General features: G+C 43.7%; 2 protein-coding genes across 4 annotated transcripts in view; both read left to right on the forward strand.

Annotated features, from left to right (window-relative positions):
• The first annotated feature begins 938 nt into the window (after positions 1-938).
• On the forward strand, positions 939-6,068 carry LOC111969505 (wee1-like protein kinase 1-A). Of its 3 annotated transcripts, none has more exons than XR_002877989.2 (10): positions 939-1,871; positions 2,144-2,361; positions 2,872-2,938; positions 3,052-3,224; positions 3,339-3,607; positions 3,700-3,789; positions 3,898-3,983; positions 4,065-4,235; positions 4,491-4,607; positions 4,834-4,926. XR_002877989.2 is itself a non-coding variant. In XM_023995680.1 (10 exon segments), coding segments are annotated over 10 exon segments (1,839 nt in total). In that variant the 5' UTR covers positions 939-1,406; the 3' UTR covers positions 4,988-6,068.
• An 87-nt stretch (positions 6,069-6,155) lies between these two features.
• Positions 6,156-26,230, forward strand: part of LOC111969506 (switch-associated protein 70) — a 36,639-nt gene continuing 16,564 nt past the window's right edge. Inside the window, exons 1-7 of the mRNA XM_023995683.2 lie at positions 6,156-6,761; positions 8,218-8,358; positions 10,169-10,342; positions 10,484-10,711; positions 10,978-11,124; positions 12,513-12,621; positions 12,837-13,018. Coding sequence (XP_023851451.1) covers positions 6,663-6,761; positions 8,218-8,358; positions 10,169-10,342; positions 10,484-10,711; positions 10,978-11,124; positions 12,513-12,621; positions 12,837-13,018 — 1,080 coding nt within the window. The 5' untranslated portion in view covers positions 6,156-6,662. The remainder of the gene's footprint in view (positions 6,762-8,217; positions 8,359-10,168; positions 10,343-10,483; positions 10,712-10,977; positions 11,125-12,512; positions 12,622-12,836; positions 13,019-26,230) is intronic.

The following is a 26,230-nucleotide window of genomic DNA, read 5'->3' on the forward strand; positions in this document are numbered from 1 at the left end:
AGTCTATCACAGTGCCATGCGTTTTGTTACCAAAGCCCCTTATACCACCCACCACTACGACCTGTATGCTCTAGTCGGCTGGCCCCCGCTACATATTTGTCGCCAGACCCACTGGCTCCAGATCATCTATAAGTCTTTGCTAGGTAAAGCTCCGCCTCAGCTCACTGGTCACGATAACAACACCCACCCGTAGCACGCGCTCCAGCAGGTATATCTCACTGGGCATTCCCAAAGCCAACACCTCCTTTTGGCCACCTTTCCTTCCAGTTCTCTGCTGCCAGTGACTGGAATGAACTGCTAAAATCGCTGAAGCTGGAGACTTATATTTCCCTCACTAACTTTAAACATCCGCTATCTGAGCAGCTAACCGATCGCTGCAGCTGTACATAGTCCATCTGTAAATAGCCCACACAATCTACCTACCTCATCCCCATATTGTTTTTATTTACTTTTCTGCTCTTTGCACACCAGTATCTCTACTTGCACATCATCATCTATCACTCCAGTGTTAATCTGCTAAATTGTAATTACTTCGCTACTATGGCCTATTTATTGCCTACCCTCTCACGCCATTTGCACACACTGTATATAGACTTTTTTTCTATTGTGTTATTGACTGTATGCTTGTTTATTCCATGTGGWACTCTGTGTTGTTGTTTGTGTCGCACTGATTTGCTTTATCTTGGCCAGGTCGTAGTTGTAAATGAGAACTTGTTCTCAACTAGCTTACCTGGTGAAATAAAAAATTACAGTACAGTACAATGAGGACTAATGATGCGAACAAATTAATTAAAAGCCTCAAAGGTTAAAAAAAAAGATCCAAGGATTCAATTCGCGCCAAAGTGACGTCTGTCAAATATCCATTTAGTGACGTAAAACTTTGCGTCGAAGGAAGTAACCCCACGTTTCAAAATTCAGGAATGTGTTCTCATTGGCTGAAGAGTGGAAGAAATTTAGGTTGGAATAATTCTGCCAACGGTCGCGGGAAGCGGAGCAGGACAAGCTGTGACAATATTTCAGTTAAACAAACAGTAGACTGGAGTATTTTGACAGCTAGACACAAGTACTAAATGAATTATAGTTTTTTGTAGAAAATAAGCGCTCAGCATAATATATCGTTCGTTTGCCAGTAGCTGTTCTGCTCCTCATGGAACGAAGCTAACGGGTTACCGTGCTACTGTAGCTAGCTAACCTCTTTAACGTATTTGCAAGGCTAGTGAGCGAACGTTAGCTAATTTATTTAGCCATTTGGATTACATTTTGGATTACAAATGGACTCAAGATTGTAGTGCCATGGGCACACGGATGTCAAGCTACTCGGGATAATTTGAAAAAGATTTGGCTAGCGGTGTTTAGTTAGCTAGCCACTTTTACGCTATAGCCAACGTTACTGCTTCTGGGAAGTGATGAGTTTCAGTTGCCGACTGTTCGTCGGTACGTCCCGGAAGATGGGACCTATTCGACAAAGACTGGACTTCAACCAGAGTGACGGAGAGGACGATGGCAACAACAGCATTGGAGCCGAGTCGAGTKTTGCCGAAATGGACTCCCCAGTGCAATCGCTGAGACACAACTCAAATTTAAATCAATACGTCTGTAACGGCACCATGAAGACATCTACCGCGGAGGATCGCGTTGAACATTGGGGTGATGGATTTGGATGTCTTTTCCCCCTAAAATCACCAGGGACTGACTTGATGAGGGGGTCCCCTTCTCCGAGAAAAGGTTCCCGGCCCTTCTACAACAGCTCGTCCCTGGAGTTTTCCGACAATCAGGAGGATGGAAGCTCTCCCATTCCCGATTGTCCCGACACACCGCCCCATAAAACCTTCAGAAAACTCCGACTATTTGATGTCCCCCACACACCTAAGGTGGGTTAACTACAGTAACAAGTTATTGTTCTCAAATTATTATATCAGATCCACAATGTAAGATCAAATTAACTTAAAGTTTTCAGCCAGAGATAACCAGCCACTGTGCAAGATGACTATTTCGGTCTTCCAACATGTTTGAACTTGAGAAGACTGAAGAATAGTTTGATTATTTTACCATTTGTTACAGGCAATGGCATAGTTTTCCCTGAATCATTGATCAACCATACACGTTATTCTTATCTAATGCAATGTTTTGTTTTCTCTTTCAGAGTTTGTTGTCCAGAGCCAGGGCGGTGACCACAGGATCCACAGTCTSCCGGGTAGGAGTAGGTGTCTACATGAATGGGGACTCAACAGGAAGACCACACACAGACAGCAGGAGTAGACAGGCACCAATGATCAACATCAATCCATTCACCCCTGACTCATTACTGATCCAGACAGCAATGTTACAAAGGAACAACAGAAAGAGATCACACAGGAATGAGTAAGAGAAGCACATTGTACTGATGTCATTATTTACCCGGTGTTACATTGGGATTTTGTGGGACTGGGACTTCAGTTTCTACTGACCTAAAACAAACTCCATTTCCTCTTTATACTCTCCCCTATCCTAAGGTAGTTGTGGAACTCTTGTTTGTCAGAACCATTTTATAAAACTCAAAGTAATTGCAGTTAGTGTTGTAAAGTAGATCACATTTTACTACCGTGCCACAACTCAACTTTGTACTGTTATACAAAAAAAAGAAGCATCTTAGAATGGGGAGATTCGTATTTCTGTCGGTGTAAATGGAGCATGGCCTATTCTTAGTTGACAATAGATTCAGACATGCTTCTAGATCTAGTGTGCAATTAATCTGTTGACTATTGCATGCTTGTTGGCAGCAACCCAAAGCCACATGGTTACACTCACAATGTACACTTGTAGGGATTGTCTGCCCTCCAGTGGTTGGAATGATATATAACACATTTTGTATACTTTCCTTTATCTCTAAAGCTCATGTGGAGAGGACATGGAAGCCAGTGATGCAGAGTGTGAAGAGGACATCATTCCACTATCAAAGGTATATTTTTGTAATCACAATTATACTTTTATTACCCCACCACCCCCCACACACACACAAACTGAAATTGTACTTTAGATAAGTGTCTAAGCAACTCTGTCCTTTTCTTGCAGAGAATGACTCTTCTGGATAGCAACATGATATCAAGATATGCCACAGAGTTTCATGAGCTGGAGAAGATAGGATCTGGGGAGTTTGGCRCTGTCTTCAAATGTGTGAAAAGACTCGATGGCTGCATCTATGCCATCAAACGCTCAAAGAAGCCCCTCGCTGGATCTGTAGACGAGTAAGAGAATCCCATGGATTTTGAYAAGCTGACAATCCAAGTGTKAATTTAAARGACTRYTTGAKCTTAATGCRATGCCATTTTTGTMCTAATKTTGTGTTCTGTTTTCCMCAGACAGAATGCACTCCGGGAGGTGTARGCCCACGCGGTCTTGGGACAYCACCCCCATGTGGTGAGGTACTACTCTGCRTGGTCAGAGGACGACCACATGCTCATACAGAATGAGTACTGTAACGGCGGCACACTGGCAGACGTGGTCACAGAGAACTACAGAACCATGCGCTTCTTCTCTGAGCTGGACCTCAAGGACCTTCTCCTTCAGGTGGCCCGTGGACTGAAGTACATTCACTCCACCTCTTTGGTTCACATGGACATCAAGCCAAGTAAGTAGCTGCAGAGTTTTGGATACAGCTACGCCATTGAAATCATTTAGAATATTTATGATTTAACGCTTGCCGTGCTTTACTTTTCTCAGGCAACATCTTCTTATCCCGGAAGACTGTGGTGTGTGTCGATGAATTTGACGATGAGGAAGGACCAAATAGAAATGTTGTTTACAAAATAGGTACTATTTAAAAAAATATATATATATATCATGCAAATGGAACAAGCTCATAATTGAGTGTACTTGTTGACCAGGCAGCTGGATTCTGTTTTTGTATTTTTCCCCCAGGTGATCTTGGCCATGTGACCAGAATGGACAATCCTCAAGTTGAAGAAGGGGACAGCAGGTACCTGGTCAATGAAGTCTTACAAGAGGTAATTGGATAACTCCTCCCCCCAACCCACCTCATTTGTTAAATGATCCAAAATCATGTATTGGACCAATGTGTTTTTCAGGACTACAGAAACCTCACCAGGGCAGATATTTTTGCCCTAGCACTGACTGTGGTCAGTGCCTCAGGAGCTGAACCACTCCCAACTAATGGTGACAAGTGGCATGACATCAGACAAGGAAAACTACCTGCGATACCTCAAGTGCTTTCACAGGAATTCCCAAGTTTACTGAAGGTATGACTAGAAATGACCAGGTGTGCTTTCCAAATGGTACACTTTCCCTACATAGTGCGCATATTTGACCTGAGCCCTATGGGACCTGGTCAAAAGTAGTGCACTATAAAGGGTTTATGGTGCCATGTTGGATGCGGTGCTTCATTATGTAATGGTGGTTTGTGTGCAGGACAGGCAGTAGTAATAATGTTTAATTAGTGGTATTAATGAATTCTGTGTGCTGCAGTTAATGATCCACCCTGACCCTGCCAGTAGGCCGTCTGCCTCTTCCCTCACCAAGCACCCCGTCCTCCTCACTGCCTCCCGCATGAGCGCTGACCAGCTCCGTGTGGAACTCAACGCAGAGAAGTTCAAAAATGCGCTACTGCAGAAGTACGTACKCTCTTCATATGTCATGGCTCAAGGCTTTCATTCCTTTTTCACTTATCATATTGTAAGTATGAATGTTAGGGAGAATACTACAACATAGTGTTCATTTTGTGAAAAATTACATTATGCTACCTATTCTTTAATGATTCAGGAATCCATTTCAGATGTAATTACTATTTTCTTGGTATTTATGAATGTTAGAGAAGCCAATGTGCTTGTCCTCGTGCAGGGAGCTGAAAAAGGCCCAGCAGGCCAAAGTAGCTGCAGAGGAGAAGGTTCTGATCTCTGATAGGGTCCTGACACGCTCCACCCTTCGGTCCAGCAGGAGCTCCAGGCTCATCGGCAAGAAGATGAACCGCTCAGTCAGCCTGACCATCTACTGAGCGGGCCAACTGCCAACCCAAATGGGTATCAGACTGGGTCATATTCACTAGGCACGACATGGGGGGAAAAACCAGGCCAAAACAGAGGGACTACATGAAATTGTCCAATTAGAAATGCTTGTTTTCTGTTACAAAATTTCTTGCTACCTTGTGCGCAAATGAAAACAACCCTGGTTGCACTCGACAGTGAACTGGGAAGGCCTCCCTAGGCAGACATGGAGAGATGGGCTTCAGAGTGTACAAACCGACTATTATAGTTCTTACTGTTTGGTACTTGGAAAGGGTTAGTAAAACAATGGACCAAATTTATTTGATTCTAAAGAGTGAAAGGGTTGTTATCTTCCCAAGCATGGCATGTTCTGTCAATTGGTATTAAATAACATAGCTGATTTTTGTTTGTAATGGAATGTGGGAGCATGCTAGAACATTCTGTTGCCAGTGTGAGGGTTTGGGATGGTGTGATACAAATTTGCACTTTACAGTCTATTATACCTGATTTCAGGTAGTGGAACTGGATCATTGACTAGGAATGATTCAATGAGCACTTTGAACTTGCCTTATGCAAACTGTTTGGCTCATTTGGTAGTGCATGGCGCTTGCAATGCCAGGGTTGTGGGTTCGATTCCCACGGGTGACCAGTACGATAAAGTATGAAAATGTATGCYCTCACTACTTACTGTAAGTCGCTCTGGTTAAGAGCGTCTGCTAAATGTAAAAATGCATACTGCTGCTATATATGTTGGTTTGTCTTGAACTTTAGTGGAGTTCAGTGAATTTGTTAGTTCCATTCAGATGTTTAGAATATCAGTAATCAGTCTCTTCTGTAAAACATGGAATTTCAATGTGTTGCATCTGCAATACATTTCCTATCTGAAGTTCATTTTGTATTGAGTTGTGTACACTGTTTAAGATGTTTTACTAATGTACATTTTTCATGATGGGTCATCCAATTGTGTGTGTGATGCAGTTGGTCAAAGTAGATCATTCTGTCAAGCCCCGGTGTCATTTATTTTATATGTGATGCACGGAGCCGCTGATCAATTGTTTTAGTAAAGTCAGTATTTTCTTCTGTTCAAACTCATCAGAACTGTAGCATTATTGACTCATTTACATTTTCTCATGTTTTACTATGATGTATATTATGCATGTAGATAATTTTGACAGCTATTGGTTTCATGTTACTTGTTCCAAGTTCAATAGATTCACTCCCGATTAATATGGATACCTTGGAACTGTCAAATGTTTGTTGATGAATGTTGCTCTAAAATAACAAAAAACTGGGACTACACATGGATAGTCCGTGTGATGGACTAGTTATCTAATGAAAACAGGTAAATGAGAGATGGTGGTCTTTCAGGTTATACAAACTTTTATAATGTAGTTTATTGTAAAGTTGATCGTCTGTACCACTATGCAACATAGGTTTGTTTATTGTTGGGACATGTTTTTATGAAGCTGTTTGTGGTCTATTAACCGTTTACTCTTCACAATTGAATACTAATGAAAGCGCAACGCGTTTGACAACTATGCGCTATCTGGCTATCTACCATACACCAGATAGCGGGTGATGCAGTCTCATTTTCCTGCTGCGACACTCGATCACGTGACTGTATATATCAGTGTCTGAAAAAATTGCAGTTTTACTTTGACATCGAGCGCACCAGGGGCTACGAACATGGGACTACTACGGGATGAACTTCTGAAGTCAATATGGCACGCATTCACAGCCTTGGACGTGGATCAAAGTGGGAAAGTGTCCAAATCACAGCTTAAGGTAAACTTTAAATCGTAGCTAGTAGGCCTACAGTATTATTCCATAATGAAGTTAAAAAAAAAAAAAAAATCTCATATTGCCCATCCGAATATCAGACACAAACAAAAAGTTCTGATCAGTAGGATAAAAAAAGATTTGACAATGTATCTGAGATCTTATTTTGAATTAAGTGTACACTATACTATTATGTGCTGCTTCGCTTCCCTCACATAAGTGAATTTTGTGTCAGCTGCCAAGTGATAATTCAGTCGGCAAAATCGACAGCAAAGTAAAGACATTTCTGCTGTCCCTCAGCTCACAGGCTACTCAGTTTCTGCTTATATCAGTATTTTCTCTTACTCGTGTGTAACTTTTTCGCATAAAAACAGGAATAACAATGGTTCTATGGAAATAACCATTGTTGATTGACAGATACCCATGAATGTGGGACATGCATGCCTTGATGATAATCTTGCTTTACACACGATATTTAGTAATTTGGACAGAATCTAATGTAAGAGTGTTGAGATTTTAAAAGGCAAGGGGCACTGCTTTGGAAGGGTAGGTATTGTTTTCCTGTCTGGGTCTGTGGTGGTCTGTGTACCAGCCAGGCTCTGATGAAGACACAACACTCAGCATTTACCGACCTCAACGTCTTTTGGATTTCTTTTTTTGGTCCGTTTTTTGGTGCTGTCTGGATTGACTGTATTTTGTTGGTGTTTTTTTGGGGTGCAGTCCAGACCGGTCTTGATTTCAACTTCCAAGGACGTTGATTTTTGGACCGGACCGGACCAAATCTGAACCAATCATAGACGTATATACATACTTTCGACATCCAGAAAATAAGTATTTTCGATGTCTGGAAAATATGTCTTCACCTTTCATTCAGCACCTAAATTCCACCTGAGCTATCACAACACTGCATAGTGAACTTGCCCGGAAATGTTGTCAACCATCCTTTGTTAATATTATTTTTCAGACAGTCCAGTCTGTTCCGTTTGTCTAGATTATAGATGTTCATGAGTGGCTTGTTTATAAATATAAGATTTATTTTGATATATTTACTTCACTCTACATCTCAACAGGGACCTTTTCAACACACTTTTTGTAAATGTTTCCAGGAAGGAACAGAAGTGATGCTTGAACTGACAGCAACACATGCTTAGTCATGCATGTCAATGTGATCTTAGACTAAACAGAGGTCCTTTTGAAAAATAACCATATAATTGTGTTAATGGGAGCATGATGCCCACTTGTATGAGGAATCTTTTTGATATCCATTGAACACCCCAATAATACTGTAACATCTCTACTATGCCCAGTGAATACCAACAGTATGACAGTAACCTCTCCCCCAGGCTCATTGTGCATAGCCTGTATAAAATGCTTCTGAGCATTGGGGGGAAGTACCTGGTGAATGATATTACTATGACGGCAATGGTTTTCCTGACTGCATGATCTGACTGTGGCTCTACAGGTGCTCTCTCATAACCTGTGCACTGTGATGAAGATACCCCATGACCCAGTGGCCCTGGAGCAGCACTTTAAGGATGACGATGAGGGCCCTGTGTCCAACCAGGGCTACATGCCCTACCTCAATAGATTCATACTGGACAAGGTGAGCAGTAAGAGCAACTAGCCTGGTCCAAGATTTGTTTGTGCTCTTTKCAACTCCATTGCTCATTGTCATGCCAAGTGGTGCAGCGGTCTAAGGCACTGCTAATCAGTGCTAGAGGCGTCACTACAGAACCTGGTTTGATCCTGGGCTGTATCACAACCGGGGAGGGTTTGGCCAGTGTAGGCCATCATTGTAAAATATGAATTTCTTCTTAACTGACTGAAATAAAATAAATACATTTACAAGGAGTTGGCAGACTTTAAATAAAAGTTGATTAGATCTTATCATAGTTTAAAAGATGTTGTAGCGAGTGCAGCGAAATGTGAATGTTACGAGCTCCTAACAATGCAGTAAAATGTCAAACCGACATTGCACTCAGGCTTCTGAGCACCTGCGTCATCCTGTCTCCTCACCTCAGTGGGTCTGTTAGTGGAGGGCTCTGGGATGTTGGGTCCATAGAAATAGAACCACTAGAATGTACATAGCCCCTAGGTTGACAGATCCCTCAGCATGAGGTGTAACTCTGGAGTGCCGCATCCCCATAGTGGATGATAAGACTTAATGGGAAGTGTTTTATGTGTGCCTTTAGAAACATTGTTTAAGGCAATGCTTTTCTGTATATAACTTTCCTTGCTCATAATATGATGAGTGTTATTGCTATTTTCAGTATTTATCTTAGTCTCTAAGATATGCATGTCACCCATATTATGCATGTCACCCATATTAAAATGTATTGGTTTTTGAGAAATAAATGGAGCAAGCAGGATCTGTTTGACCTTGAACAAGGCTGCCATTGTTATGGTAGGTCTACTGTGTGAGTGGCAGAATCTTTCTGTTTCACAGCCATTAAGGAGGTGTGAGACCCACCATTGTGAGTTATCGAAAGAAAAAACCATGTGTGCTGAAAATTACTGCAATGTGTGCAAGAAAATATAGCCTTCGTTTCAAAACAAACGTCCATTAAGCTTACATCAGCTACTCACATTTCCTCCTGTGTCATACATTGCATTTAGAAGTGAAGGGTTAACACGCACACTACTATAGATAGATTCCACAACATGATGAGTGCATGATGCAGAGTCTTTGGTTTTTGCTGAGTCTGTTTTCTAGAAAAGCTTCACAATCTGATTGGTAAACACCTTGTTGTGGGTTCTCAAACTTTTTTGTGGCCGGGGACCCTTTTTGTGATAGCAAATTTATAGAGACCGACTCATAATCAGAACACAACTCGAGTGAGATAAAAACAAATTGCATACAAGGAGTTTTATTATGACTTTTGTAGTGCATGGGAAGGAGATTTCAAAGGCCCATCTATTGGCATCGGGGAGAGATAATAATTACTCATATCCTTCTTAATATTCAAGCAGTCAGCCATTGGTAATGAATGCACTTACTTTGTAAACACCAGTGATAAAGCAAGAAGTGATCTTCAAAGTTTTTGTCCTCAGTTCTCTAGTTGGCAGACCATCAGATATAGCCCACATCTGTAGACTTGCAAGGCTTGCCAACTGTTTCCATAGCAATAACACCAACACTGATGTCAATTAGTAAACTGCTTTAGTCCTAGCGCTATTTGTACTTGGGGGCTATTTCCTTGCGTTTCTCTTCCGGAATCTGACTTGAATTAAAATGAAGAGACGAAGAACATTGTTTGTACTTCACATCCTGTGGGCTAAAACGTAGGGCAGAGAAATATTAGGCTACTACTGACCCTTTCTAATCTTATTGCCCTTACTTACAGTATGTTGAAGAAAAATAGGGAAGTTGTTCTGTTTTGTGTAAATGTTGGCTTTGTTTATGTTAATTACAGGTCAGGGATAACTTTGACATACTGGAGTTCAACAATGTGTGCTGGACACTGTGTTTCAAGAAAAACATCAACATGAGCCATCTTCTCATCTCCAACGATGATGCCTTCAAGGTCTGGTGCATCTTCAACTTCCTGTCTGAAGACGGGTACCCACTGGTTATCATCACAGAGGAAGTGAGAGACAAGACAACACCTTTAATACACATACATATCTTATTTGTTTAGCTGTAATTATGCTCTTTCAGTTAAAATGATTCCCATTCATACCACAGGACTGACTCACTGTGTCCTCTCCTCCTCTCCTCCCCCCTCCAGATTGAGTACTTCCTGCGGAAGCTGATGGAGGCCATGGGAGGCATTTGGAATCAGGAGATGTTTGATGATTACAAGCTCATGTTGAACAGGAAGCAGCAATGCCTGAGTGCCTGGGAGCTGATAGAGCTGGTTGGCATGGGCCACTTCAGTAAGGGCATGAACCGCCAGACCCTGTCCATGGGCATCTCTGAGGTCTTCCAGGAGCTCATACTGGATGTTCTCAGACAGGTTCGCCTGCGGTACCCTCTCTCACTACACTTTATGCATCCCAAATGGGACCATATTCCCTGTGTAGTGCAATACTTTTAACCAGAACTCATAGGGCTCTGTTCAAAAGTACTGCACTAAATAGGGAATAGGGTGCCATTTAGGACACAGTGACTGTCTACTCTACACTGACCTCTGTCAGATCTCTGCTGGTGGTAACAATAACATAGATATAGATAAGATATTACAATCTTGAGTGTGACAGATTCATGTATTTTTTCCTGAAGGGCTACATGATGAAAAAAGGCCACAAAAGGAAAAATTGGACAGAGCGCTGGTTTGTGCTTGGACCAAACTCTATGTCATACTATGTGAGTGAGGACCTCACTGACAAGAAGGGAGAAATTTTGCTGGACCACAACTGTTGTGTGGAGGTAATAACAATGTATTATTCCATTGGTCACTTTTATGCTATCATTTAACTACTAAATAAATTGTGTGGAGCGTTGGAATGCATGCTAGCCCACCTTTGTTAACCAGCTTCCTTTGGCATTGTTAACCCCTAGCCTACAATTTCCGTGGCCCCATGTAAATGTAATTAAAATAATAAAACAATCCTCATCAAAATCTATCTGTTTAAGTTAGAGATATCTGTTTTTTTTGCATGGGCTACGTCTCAATCCACCGCATCCACCGATATCGCTCTTCCGCTTCTATGTTGAAAGTTGGCAGGGCTAGAGCGGTGTTTGTCAGACCATGAGACATGCCGAAAAAACACTATTTTCACAAACGTCTGTAGCGTCCGCATTCCACTGATTTCAAAACTCGGTCCTCCACAAAGTGGAGAGCAACACCTTTGCAGTTTGACTAGAAAGGATTACCTACACATACTGACCAGCTCATGTTATAGACAGAATCGTGCTACATGGCAGACCAATCCGAACTCATCTCTCAGCATGTCCAGCCCAACCATTATCTCAGCCAATCATGGCTAGCGGGAACGTTTCTCTCTTTTTCTGTGGCTAAACCAACTAGGCTCGTAATTTAACAATTTTATTAGTATTTACAGATGGCATACAAGTTTGTTATTTTTTAAAATAATGTTATTATTTTAGTTTTTACCTCTTTTTCTCCCCAATATTGTGGTATCCATTTGGTAGTTAGTCTTGTCTCAACGCTGCAACTCTCTTACGGACTCGGGAGAGGCGAAGGTAGAGAGCCGTGCGTCCTCCGAAACACAACCCAACCAAGCCTCACTGCTTCTTGACACAATGCCCACTTAACCCGGAAGCTAGCCGCACCAATGTTTCGAAGGAAACACCGTACCCCTGGCGACCGTGTCAGCGTGCACTGCGCCCAGCCCGCCACAGGAGTTGCTAGTGCGCGATTGAACAATGATACCCCTGCCAGCCAAACCCTCCCCGAACCCGTACGACGCTGGGCCAATTGTGTGCCGCCCCACGGGTCTCCCGGTCGCAGCCGGCTGCGACAGAGCCTAGATTCGAACCCAGAATCTCTAGTGGCACAGCTAGCACTGCGATGCAGTGCCTTAGACCACTGTGCCACTCGGGAGGCCCACAACTTTGTTATTAAGGCACATGAAAGTTCACATGTTCCAGAAGGCATTTCTGCCAAAAAACGCATTTTGATTTTTAAAAAAAGTTTTCGTTCAAATGGCTCACCTGTGAAGTAGTGACATGCAACATACGCCTAGTTTCCTGAAATGAGTCACAAATTCAATGTTTCATCAAACTCTAGAGGGTTAATGGGATCGACACAAGGAAGTGTGCAGTGAGTGTGTGACGTCTTGTTCTCTCTGCAGTCTCTGCCAGACAAGGAGGGGAAGAAATGCCTCTTTATAGTCAAGTGCAGTGACAAAAGCTTTGAGATCAGTGCATCGGATAAGAAGAGGAAACAAGAATGGATTCAAGGTAAAGTGACCAATCCCTCACRACCATCTTAACAGATTCTGTAAACAGCACAGCTTTTATCTCACCACATTAGGGTTTATTTTTAAATCTCAGAGGGACTTGTTCTCACATCGCTCTGTCCCAGCTGTGTGTTTATCAGGGTGTGGGGGCGCTGCAGTAGATAAAGCAGCCAGCCTTTCTTTATCTGACTCTCCTCTCCTCACTTCCCCTCCCAGCCATCCAAACATGCATCCAGCTGCTGAGGTTGGGCCTGCCCTCTCCGCACCTTGAGGCCAGGCTGCGGCGCAGGGAGGTCAGGCAGAAACAGCAGGCCGAGCAGGGGGAGCTGGAGGAGAGGATGAGGCTGCTGCAGATAGCCAATGAAAACAAGCATAGACAACTGGAGTCCATGAGGAAGGTACTGTCTATTTCTCTGTCCCTCTCTCTCTCCTCTCCTCTCTTTCAATTCAAAAGGATTTATTGGCATAGGAAACATATGTTTACATTGCCAAGCCAAAGCAAGTGAAATAGATAATAAACAAAAGTGAAATAAAACATCAGAAATTAACAGTGAAATAATAGATACATTTCAAATGTTGGCTATGTACAGTGTTATAACAATGTGCAAATAGTTGAAGTACAAAAGGGAAAGTAAATAAACATAAATACGGGTTGTATTTACAATGGTTTTTGTGCTTCACTGGTTGTCATTTTCTTGTGGCAACAGGACACAAATAATGCTGCTGTGATGGCACAKYGTGGTATTTCACCTAATATATATGGGAGTTGATCCAAATTTCATTTGTTTTTGAATTTTTTGTTGGTCTGTGTAATCTGAGGGAAATATGTGTCTCTAATATGGTCATACATACATGCAGCTCACTTTCCATCTATTTTTGTGGGCAATCTGCACATAGCCTGTCTTCTCTCGAGAGCCAGGTCTGCCTACAGCGGCCTCTCAATAGCAAGGCTATGCTCACTGAGTCGGAAGTCAAAGCTTTCCTTAATTTTGGTTCAGTCACAGTGGTCAGATATTCTGCCACTGTGTACTGTCTGTTTAGGGCCAAATAGCATTCAAGTTTGCTTTCTTTTTTGTTTAGTTCTTTTCAGTGTGTCAAGTAATTATATTTTTCTTTTCTCCGGTTGTGTTTCTGTCCTGGGGTTCTGTGGGGTCTGTTGGTGTTTGTGAACAGAACCCCAGGACCAGCTTGCTGAGGGGACTAGGGATGGGAATTTGACCTTCTTTGACTGTTCGAGTACTCTCATGATTTTTTGGGGGAGTACTCAAAACAAAATAAGCTATTTTTAGAACAAGGGTGGCACTGGAAAAAATAGGTGCGTATTTATCTACAGTATATACCAACAGTGAGCAACAATGCCTAATTTATCAGAATGTTACAGATAACAAATCCTAATTGCTAAATTGCCTCATATATATTCAGTCAATAAAAAAACAAGTGCCATTTAAGATTAATTTATTGACACTGTAATAACAACTAGTTATATTATATCGTCGAACACAATCTTCAAAAAGGTATGGCTGTGCAATGGCATATCCTTGTTTTGTTAATTAAGATGCTCTTATTTCCTGAACCCTTATTACACTCGACACCTATTTTATAGTAAAAAAACATGATGTAATATAACAGAATAAAATATAACAGAATATTGCGAAGTGATTCGCATCTCATGTCTGGAACAGTGATCATTTGAAATGCCTAACCTTTAATGAAGACCAAATGGGCCTCCTGAGTGGCGCAGCGGTTTGAAGCACTGCATCGCAGTGCTAGAMGCGTCACTACAGATCCGGGTTCGAGCCCGGGCTGTGTCGCAGCCGGCCGTGACCGGGAGACCCATGAGGCGTGTCGTTTCTGATTCAAAGGAGAGAGACTTTTAGATTTCTTAAAAACAAACAAACTTGATTATTAATTATTTCAATAATGGAGTTGGTCAATGACCACCCTTAAGTTACACGCTACCCAAACCGCGTTGCAAAATAAATGTACACATACATTTTATTCAGTCATTGCACCCACACTGCTCGCGCGCGCCAACGAGCCTCTGCTTTGCCAAGCGCTAAAATAGAATTTGCTTCTATTTGTGACGCCGAACGCAATGCAAGTCCTGCTCATTGGCTTTTAGAAGCATATACCCACGTGCCATCTCCTCATTGGTTATACACATGTGGGTGATTGAAAGATGAACTGAGGTCGGTCGGTCGGTTGTGGTAATACACCTTATTATGAAAGTTAGATGCCAATCACCATATAAAGTCCAAAGAAGAAAAAGCCTGGAAGGAGGAGAGATGACTAGAAACGATTCGGTTGTCCATTTTATGTGTGGATTATTTGTCGGAGTAGAGGACCTTGTGCATTTCAGGTAAAATAACAACTCAACGTTTATATCCCAGGACAAATTAGCTAGCAACGGCAAGCTAGCTAGCTAAATTTCCATAATTGTTTCATGCTTTTCGACCTGTCCCCAAATTAATATAATTGGTTCAGAGTTTGTTTTGATATTTCAACCTGCGTGTCGTGATCGCGTTTGGTGTGGGGGGACAAAATCAATTTGTGCACGATGGCGCAGGCTGACGCACGAGCGTGTCTGGTTTGGGCATGGTGTTAAGTGATCGCTGAGAGCCCAACAAACAGATTTGGGTTGTAGCTCTTTATAGCAAAGTACATTCTTCTGAATGTTCATGACAAACAACAGATGTGTAGAATTATACAAAGGTACATTGTGCTATCAAGCAACAGACAGCAAAATGTACATTGCGCCAGGTTTCTGTCTCTAGGTCATTTACTACTTGTTTATATGTCACACCCTGATTTGTTTCACCTGTCTTTGTGATTGTCTCCACCCCCCTCCAGGTGTCGCCCATCTTCCCCAATATCCCCTGTGTATTTATACCTGTGTTCTCTGTTTGTCTGTTGCCTGTTCGTCTTGTTTGTCAACCAACCAGCGTTTTTGTGTCAGCTCCTGCTTTTCCTCAGTCTCTTTTCTCGTCCTCTTGGTTTTTGACCCTTGCCTGTCCTGACTCTGTACCCATCCACCTGACCACTCTGCCTGAGCCTGCCTSCCATTCTGTACCTTTGCTCCACCTCTGGATTACCGACCTCTGCCTGACCTGAGCCTGCCTGCCGTCCTGTACCTTTGCCCCTGTTGCTATATTGTTACTTCGACACGGTCTGCATCTGGGTCTTACCTTGATATCTGATAGTACGAATTCCTCGAGTTGTCTGGGAGGCCGCATACCACGGTGGTAACCCCACAGCTCCGCAGCGACTCATCGGTAACTCCACCTTCTCGGGAGCCCCGCTTATCTCCTCCGGAACGCTTCAATGGAGAGCCGAGCACCTGTCGGGCGTTCCTAGCTCAGTGTGCCCTCGTCTTCGAGCTTCAGCCCTCCTCCTTCCCCTCGGATCGATCCAAGATAGCCTACCTCATCACGCTGATGTCCGGGAGGGCTCTCACCTTGGCTACTGCTGTGTGGGAACAACAGCCGGCCATAGGGCTGCCGAAGACAGCTGAGTCACCGCTTCTTGAGCCTATGCCACTAGGCAGAGCTGGGCTATCGCCAGCGGAATGGCAATACAGGATTGACATGAAGAGTTGTCTGTATTGTTAGACTCTTGGTCATGTTGTGTCCTCTTGTCCGTTAAAGAAACCAAGCTCACTGGTAGGAACAAGTACTCTGGTGGGCCATATGGAAAATGTTCCTGCTTCCCCTACTCGCACCCCTTTTCATGTCATTCTGCTGTGGGGAGACCAGTCCAAATCTCACAGTTTCTCATTGACTCTGGGGCCGACGAGAGTTTTTTGGACGCTACCCTGGCGTCCGAGCTGAACATCCCCCCTCAGCCCCTCTCCATTCCCATGGATGTTAGAGCACTGGACGGGTGCTCTATAGGCCGAGTCACCCACAACACCACTCCTATCAACCTACGGATGTTGGGGAACCACAGCGAGGCTATCCAGTTCCTGCTCATCAAGTCCCCTCTGATTCACGTGGTATTGGGATTCTCCTGGCTCCAACGAGCCCGTTCTGCCACGCCCATTGCCTGAAGTCAGCACAACCTGCTCCGTGACGTCTTTCTGGGGGCTCGGAAGGTGCCCTGGATCTCTCCGCTATTCCCACGGAGTACCATTACCTCCGGGAGGTGTTCAGCAAGGCCCAGGCCACGTCACTTCCGCTCTTCCATTCTTCTTCATGGAGAAAAAGGACAAGACCCTGTGCCAGTGCATTGACTACTGTGGACTGAATGACATTACAGTTAAGAACCGTTACCCGCTACCACTCATCTCCTCGGCCTTCGAGCCGTTACAGGGGGCCACTGTTTTCCAAGCTGGATTTACGGAAAGCGTATCACCTGGTGCGGATACGAGAGGGGGACGATTGGAAGACCGCCATCAACACAACCAGTGGCCACTACGAGTATCTGGTCATGCCCTTTGGCCAACGCCCCCTGCTGTGTTCCAGGCTCTGGTGAATGATGTCCTCCGCGACATGATGAACCGGTTCGTCTTCGTCTACATTGATGACATCCTCGTCTTCTCCCGCTCCCCTCAAGAACACGTGCTCCATGTCCAGCAGGTCCTTCAACGCCTTCTGGAGAATTAGCTGTTTGTGAAGGCAGAGAAGTGCGAGTTCCATCGCTCCATCATCCCCTTTCTGGGTTACATCATCTCTGCTGGGAGTGTCCAGATGGATCCCGGGAAGGCGAGAGCAGTGATGGATTGGCCTCAGCCTACGTCCAGGGTGCAGCTGCAACGTTTCCTGGGGTTCGCCAACTTCTATTMACGCTTTATCCGGGGTTACAGCACCCTGGCTTCCCCCCTGTCAGCACGAACCTCACCCAAGGCTCCATTTACGTGGTCTCCAGCTGCTGACCGGGCGTTCCAGGACCTCAAACATCGCTTCACCACAGGTTCCATCCTGGTTCAGCCTGACCCATCTCGTCAGTTTGTGGTGGAGGCCGATGCTTTGGATGTCGGAGTGGGGGCTGTCCTGTCCCAGCGTTCTGCCCTTGACCTCGTGGGGAAGATGGCGTTGGAGGAATGGAGGCACTGGCTGGAGGGGGCGGAACATCCGTTCATCGTGTGGACTGACCACAAGAACCTGGAGTATTTCCGCACCGCCAATCGCCTCAACTCCAGGCAAGCCAGATGGGCACTGCTGTTCACACGGTTCAACTTCTCCCTCTCATACCGGCCGGGATCCAAGAATGTCTAGCCAGATGCACTGTCTCGCCGCTATAGCCCCGGAACCTGTTGGTCAATTTCTTCTACAGATGATCAGGTCTATATAATTATCAAACGTATATATTGGTAGTAGAAAGGAAACACAGACTATTTGTTTAAGGATTAAAATTATCCTTTAGTAATACAATTGTAGGCAGAAGTTGGTACAGAGTACAGTATATGATAGCTCTCCCCAGGTTCTGCAAAGTGTCTAAGACATCCTGCAACTCATATAGCCTCACCAGTCCTCCTTGCGTGACTTTCCCTGGCAACAGCATTTTAATAAATCTAACCTCCCCCTGACAGCAGCAACCATCTTGTCAGCAATTAAAAGTCTAAGCATTTTCTGACAGGTGACTGTTTTCATCAGGCCTGCGGCAGCCTTGTGTTCTCAGAACCTCAGATAGCCACGGTGGGGCCCAAACAGGAGGAGTATAAGCGTAGACGGTTTCCGCCTTCTGATACTGTCTGAAGGGCATAACACTCAAAACAAGTGTTAACACACACACACAGACAGAGGAGACCTTACAGTTTATCATAAAACAATTTATTAACCCTTTAAAAGGTATGAGACCTTGGTMTAAAACCCCTTCAAACCCGAGACCATCCTTCCCACTTCCTGCCTGGCAACGGTACTCAGCTACGGAATAGGGAAGCAGGTCCATGAGGCGCAGCGTTCCCAGCCGAACCCCAGATGTTTGTTCCTGACGCCGTCCGCTCCGTGGTCCTGAAGTGAGCACACCTCCAGTCTTGCCTGCCACCCGGTACCCTACACTGCCTGGTCTCTGCCAACCCCACCACCTGGAGCCAGCAGCTTGTGTGGGTCGAATACGCCCGCAACACCCTTCCCTGCTCTGCCACAGGCCTATCTTCCTTTGAGTGTTCCCTGGGGTATCAGTCCCCACTCTTCCCTGAGCAGGAAGAGGAGGTCGGCATACATTCTGCCCAGATGTTTGTCCGCCGCTGTTGTTGTACCTGGAGGAGAGCCCGGTAGGGCCTCCTCAAGACCACCTCCAGGTATCGACAACAAGCGGATCACCATCGGAACKCAGCTCCCCGGTATCGTCTCGGGCAGTAGGTATAGCTGTCCAGCCGGGATCTGCCCCTCCGGGTGGAGTCTTGCAAACTGTCCCCCCGGTTTATCGGCCCTTTCCCCATCTCCAAGATCATTAGCCCCTCTGCTGTTCGCCTTCTATTGCCCCATACCCTTCGTATTCATCCCACATTCCATGTGTCTAAAATTAAGCCCGTGTCTCACAGCCCTTTGTCTTCTATTTCCAGGCCCACCCCTTCTCCCCGTGTCGTCGATGGCCATCCGGCGTACACGGTGAGATGCCTCCTGAGGGTCTGGGCAGGGGTTTCTAGTACTGGGTCTTACCTTGATGCCTGATATTATACAGAAATACTAATGCAACATAGGACAATAGGTCCTTCCCTAAAATTATGAAGTCCAGTGTTCATCTGCGATGTGGGAGAAATAAACTGGAGGGAGGTTTTGCCTGTCCCTGGCATACAGGCCAACATTTCACACAGACACTAATTATGGCTTGCAGTCTTTAGGTTTTATCATCAAGGCATCGTAAATCAACTGTCAGCATTAAGCTTCAGAGGCTCCTCTCAGAACAATAGACAGAGTGTGAAAGTGCTAATATATAAGAATACATTCTAATATGGAGTAATGTGAATATCATAATGTTGTAATTTCCACCACAGGCAGCGCACAATTGGCCCAGCGTCGTCCGGGTTAGGGGAGGGTTTGGCCGGCCGGGATGTCCTTGTCCTATTGCGCTCTAGCGACTCCTGTCGTGTTTCCTCCGACACATTGGTGAGGCTGGCTTCCGGGTTAAGCGAGCAGTGTGTTAAGAAGCAGTGTTGTGGGTTGTGTTTTGGAGGATGCATGGCTCTCGACCTTTACCTCTCCCGAGTCCGTACAGGAGTTGCAGTGATGGGACAAGACTAACTACCAATTGGATATCACGAAAAAGTGGTAAAATTGTAAAGATGAAGAGCAAAAAGATAATATTGGGTTTCATGAATTTTTACGATATAGCATAGTAACGAGTGACAACCCTAAATGGAAAATGACGCAATTATTCCAAAACTGCAGCTCAATGTTGGAACACATGTTGTCCTACTTGAGTCAATCAGTCCATTGAGAATTTGTGGGACAAGGAGGGCAAAGGGAATTTCAGGAGCAGAACTGTGCAATGCTTGGTTTGCTTTTTGTTTTTTTGTGTCCTGCAAATGCACATGTACAAATGGAACACTGGAGTCAAGACAAATGAACATTGTCTTTTTTGATCAAATAGTTTTACTGTATTAGAAAAAATGTGATCTCTGGTTAAAGATCAATTATTGATGTCAGTTCAAGTACTCAAGTACTTTATTTCTCATGCCAATCCCTAGAGGGGACTCTTCTCTAGGTTCATCTCTCTGTAGATGATGGCTTTGTTATGAAAGGTTTTGGAATCGCTTCCTTTTAGGTGGTCCTAGAATTTAACGACTCTATTCTGGATCTTGATAATTTGCAGGTATTGTCCTAATTCTGCTCTGCATGCATTATTTAGTGTTTGAATTTGTACATTTGGTGTTTGTGCCATTTTGTGAATTATTGATTGGTGAGTGGACCCAAGACCTCACAACTATAAAGGACAATGGGTTCTATAACTGATTCAATAATTTTTCGACAGATCCTAATTGGGATATTTAATTTTATGTTCCTTTTGATGGCGTAAAGGCCCTTCTTGCCTTGGCTCTCAGATCGTTCACAGCTTTGTGGAAGTTACCTGTGGTGCTGATGTTTAGCCTGAGGTAGGTATAGTTTTTTCTGTGCTCTAGGGCAATGGTGTCTAAATGGAATTTGATTTGTGATTTGCGCAACTGGACCATTTTTGGAACACCATTATTTTTGTCTTAATGAGATTCACTGWCAGGGCCCWGGTCTGACAGAATKTGTGCAGAAGATCAATGTGCTGCTGTAGGCTCTCTTTGGTTGGGGACAGAAGAACCACATCAGCAAACAGTAGACATTTGACTCAAATTCTAGTAGGTGAGGTCGGGTGCTGCAGAATGTTCTAGTGCCCTCGACAATTTGTTGATATACAGTATATGTTGAAGAATGTGGGCATCAAGCTGCATCCCTGTCTCAATCCACGGCCCTGTGGAAAGAAGTCTGTGCGTTTTTTGCCAATTTTAACCCCACACTTGTTGTTTGTGTGCATGGATTTTACAATGTGTGTTTTTCCCCAAACACCACTTTCCATCCATTTATATAGCAGACCCTCTGTCTCTCTCTCGCTCGCTCTCTCACATAATTACTATGTAGCTTCACACCACTTGTCATTAAAATGTTATTCAGTGTCAAACCCCCTTTCATTCAGAACTATGACCCCCACAGAAACTGACCTGCCCTCTCAGGGAATCCTCACACCTCTCCCTGTTACTAATCACACTTTATTGTCCTCTGTTTGTCTGCTGTAAATGACAGTTAACTGTTCTGCCTTAGGGCTGTAGCCCCTTAAGAATTAACACTAAGAATGTTGATTGTATACTATGGTTAAAGCTACAGGTTCTGTCCTCATCCAGGCCTGTTRCCAAGCATTTTACACAGACCTGTCACACATTCTTCCACTTTCCCAGCTGAGACAACCCAGACTAAATCGGACACGTTCATGGCCCATCAGGGGTGATTGTAGTAGTTACATTGTAGGGTTATTATAGTAGTTTGGGAATTATACTACCAGTTGTCGGCTGACCTCAGTTAACATGATCCATGATGTCATTTTACAGGTAGCCTACTCCTGAATGTACAAAATATATTATAATGAGCCTGTTACAGTATTTGTAAAATGCTTCACGGTTTCTCAAGTCTGTGGTGAAAGCACTTGATGGAAAAGTCCAGTGGCTGTGTGAAGGAGGTGTGACTGTTAAAGAAAATTGGCTGATTATATGGTGGAATTCTGTCTCTACTCTTTACTGCATTCAATTATAATGGACAGAATGAAAGGTCAGCGCTTACCCAGCCTCCCTTTCCTGAGTCAAGGAAAACCTCTCTCTCTKTATATCTATCTCTCTCTCTCTCGCTATCTCTCTCTATCTATATCTCTCTCTATCTATTCTCTCCTCTCGCTCATCTCTCTCTATCTATATCTCTCTCTATCTATATCTTCTCTCTCTCTATTCTCTCTCTATCTCGCTATCTCTTCTCTCTATCTCTCTCTATCTCCCTCTATCTCTCTCTATCTATATCTCTCTCTCTCGATATCTCTCGCTATTTCTCTCTCGCTATCTCTCTCTCTCTCGCTATCTCTCGCTCGCCATCTCTATCTCTCTCTACTATATCTCGATCTATCTCTCGCTATCTCTCTCGCTATCTATCTTCTCTTCTGCTTCTCTATCTCTCTCTCGCTATCTATCTCTCTCTCGCTATCTATCTCTCTCTCGCTATCTATCTCTCTCTCGCTCTATCTCTCTCTCGCCTATCTATCTCTCTTTCGGCTATCTCTCTCTCTCTTTCGCTATCTCTCTTTCGCTATCCTCTTACGCTATCGCTCTCGCTATCTCTCTCTCGTTATCTCTCGCTATCTCTATCTATCTCTCTCTATTTATATCTCTCTATCTTCTCTGCGTCTCTATCTCTCTCTATCTCTCTATCCATCTCTCTCTCTATCTATCAGTCTCTCTCTCTATCTCTCTCGGCTATCTCTCTTACGCTCTCTCTCTCGCTATCTCTCTATCTATATCTCTCTATCTCTCTATTTCTATCTCTCTATCTTCCTCTGGTCTCTATCTCTCTCTCTATCTATATCCATCTATCAGTCTATCTATCTCTCTATCTATCTCTCTCGCTATCTATCTCTCTCGCTATCTATCGATATCTCTCGCTCGCTATCTCTCGCTCGCTATATCTCGCGCTTCTCTCTCTCGCTATCTCTCGCTATCTCTATCTATCTCTCTCTATTTATATATCTCTATCTCTCTATCTTCCTCTGGTATCTATCTCTCTATCTCTCTCGCTATCTCTCTTACGCTCTCTCTCGCTATCTTCATCTATCTCTCTCTATTTATATATCTCTATCTCTCTATCTTCCTCGGTATCTATCTCTCTCTCTCTCTCGCTATCTCTCTATCATATCTCTCTATCTCTCTCTCTATCTCGCTCTATTTCTATCTTCTCGATTCTCTCTCGCTATCTATCTCTCTCTCGCTATCTATCTCTCTCTCGCTATCTATCTCTCTCTCGGCTATCTATCTCTCTCTCGCTATCTATCTCTTCCTCTCGCTATCTATCTCTCTCTCGCTATCTATCTCTCTCTCGCTATCTCTCTTTACCAAACTCTTTTTATCTCTCTCGTTACTCTCTCTCTCTCGTCTATCTCTCTCTCTCGCTATCTCTCTCTCTATCTTATCTCTCTATCTCTCTCTATTTTCTATCTCTCATCTTCCTCTCGGTCTCTATCTCTCTTCTCTATCTATATCCCATTTCTCTATCTCTCTCGCTATCTATCTCTCTCGCTCTTCTATCTCTCTCGCTATCTATCTCTCTCTATCTCTATCTATCTATCTCCTCTCTCTGCTATCTCTATCTCGCTATCTATCTCCTCGCTATCTCTCTATCTCTCTCTCTATTTATATCTCTCTATCCACCTCTCTCTCTATTTATATCTCTCTATCTATCAGTCTCTCTCTCTATCTCTCTCGCTATCTCTCTTACGCTCTCTCGCTATCTCTCTTACGCTCTCTCGCTATCTCTCTCTCTTGCGCCTATCTCCTCTCTCTCGCTATCTCTCTTTCTCGCTATCTCTCTATCTATCTCTCTCTATCTCTCTATTTCTATCTCTCTATCTTCCTCTGGTCTCTATCTTCTCTCTCTATCTCTATCCATCTCTCTATCTCTCTCGCTATCTATCTCTCTCTCTATCTATCTCTCTCTATCTCTCTATTTCTATCTCTCTATCTTCCTCTGGTCTCTATCTCTCTCTCTATCTCTATCCATCTCTCTATCTCTCTGCTATCTATCTCTTCGCTATTATCTCTCTCGCTATCTATCTCTCTCGCTATCTATCTCTCTCGCTATCTATCTCTCTCGCTATCTATCTCTTCTCTCGTATCTATCTCTCTCTCGCTATCTATCTCTCTCTCGCTATCCTATCTCTCTCTCGTTATCTCTCTCTCTCGTATCTCTTCTCTCATCTCTCGTAATCTCTCGCCTCGGTATCTCGCGCTCTCTCTCTCGCTATCTCTCGCTATCTCTATCTATCTCTCTTTATTTATATATCTCTATCTCTCTATCTTCCTCTGGTATCTATCTCTCTATCTCTCTCGCATCTCTCTTACGCTCTCTCTCGCTATCTCTCTCTCTCTCTCGCTATCTTCTCTATCTATATCTCTCTATCTCTCTCTCTATCTCGCTCTATTTCTATCTCTCTCTCTCGCTATCTATCTCTCTCGCTATTCTATCTCTCTCTCGCTATCTATCTCTCTCTCGCTATCTATCTCTCTCTCGTCTATCTATCCTCTCTTCTCGCTATCTATCTCTCTCTCGCTATCTATCTCTTCTCTCGCATCTCTCTCTCCGCTATCTCTCTATCTTCCTCTGGTTCTATCTCTCTCTCATCTATATCCATCTCTCTATCTCTCTATCTATCTCTCTCGCTATCTATCTCTCTCGCTATCTCTCTCGCTATCTATCTCTCTCTCTCTCTCTCGCCTATCTCTCTCTCGCTATCTCTCGCTCCGCTCTCTCGCTCTCTCGCTTCTCTCGCGCTATCTCTTGCTATCTCTAGCTATCTCTTCTCTATTTATATATCTCTATCTCTCTAGCTCTCTCGCTATCTCTCTTACGCTCTCTCTCCTCGCTATCTCTCTATCTATATCTCTCTCCTCTCTCTCTATCTCCTCTCTATTTCTATCTCTCTATCTCTCTCTCGTCTATCTATCATCTCTCTCGCTATCTATCTCCTCAACTCTCTCGCTATCTATCTCTCTTCTCGCTATCTCATCTCTCTCTCGCTATTATCTCTATCCCGCGCTCTCTCATGTCTCTCCATCTATCTCTCTCGCTATCTCTCTTACGCTATCTCTCGCTCCTCTCTCTCGATCTCTCCTCTCTCATTTATATCTCTATCTATTCTACTCTATTCTCAGTCTCTCATCTCATCTCTCCTATCTATATCCATCCTCTCTATCTATCAGTCTATCTATCTATCTCTCTATACATCTCTCTCTATCTATCAGTCTCTCTCTATCTCTTCTCCCCCTATCTCCTCGCTCTCTTCTCTACCTGCTCTCTCTCCGCTTATCTCTCCTCTCTCTCGCTATCTCTCTATCTATATCTCTCTCTATTCTATCTCTCTATCTTCCTCTCCCCTCTGCGTCTCTATATCTCTCTCTCTATCTATTATCCATCTCTCTATCTATCAGTCTATCTTATCTACTCTCTCTATCTATCTCTCTCGCTATCAATCTCTCTCGCTCTCTCTCTCTCGCTATCTCTTGCTCTCTCTATTTATATCTCTCTATCTTCCTCTGAGTCTCTATCTCTCTCTCTATCTATATCCATCTCTCTATCTATCAGTCTATCTATCTATCTCTCTCGCTATCTATCTCGCTCTCTCTCTTACACTCTCTCTCTCGCTATCTCTCTCTCTCTCGCTATCTCTCTATTATATCTCTCTATCTCTCTCTATTTCTATCTCTCTATCTTCCTCTGATCTCTCTCTCTATCTATATCCATCTCTCTATCTATCAGTCTATCTATCTATCCTCTCTATCTATCTCTCTCGCTATCTATCTCTTCTCCGATATCTATCTCTCTCGATATCTATCTATCTCTCTATCCATCTCTCTCTCTTCTACTACTCTCGCTACTCCTATCTCTATCTCTCTCATCTCGCCTATCTATCTATCTCTCGTCCTGCTCTTTACATCCTCTCCTTTCTCTACTATCTCTATCTATCTATCTCCTTGCTCTCTTCTCGCCTATCTCTCTCTCGCTATCTATCTCTCTCGCTATCATATCTCTCGCTATCTCTCTCTCTCTCTCTCTATTTATATCTCTCTATCCACCTCTCTCTATTATTATCTCTCTATCTATCACTCTCGCTATCTCTCTTACGCTCTCTCGCTATCTCTCTCTCTTATGCTATCTTCTCTCTCTCTCTCTCTCTATCTCTCTCTCGCTATCTCTCTATCTATCTCTCTCTCTATTTCTCTATTTCTATCTCTCTATCTTCCTCTGGTCTCTATCTCTCTCTCTTTATTCCATCTCTCTCTCTATTCTATCAGTCTATCTCTCTTTCTATTCTATCAGTCTATCTCTTCTCTATCTATCAGTCTATCTCTCTCGCTATCTATCTCTCTCGCTATCTCTCTCTCTCGCGCTATCTCT

Source organism: Salvelinus sp. IW2-2015, linkage group LG10 (assembly GCF_002910315.2).
Source record: "Salvelinus sp. IW2-2015 linkage group LG10, ASM291031v2, whole genome shotgun sequence".
Lineage (NCBI taxonomy): Eukaryota > Metazoa > Chordata > Actinopteri > Salmoniformes > Salmonidae > Salvelinus > Salvelinus sp. IW2-2015.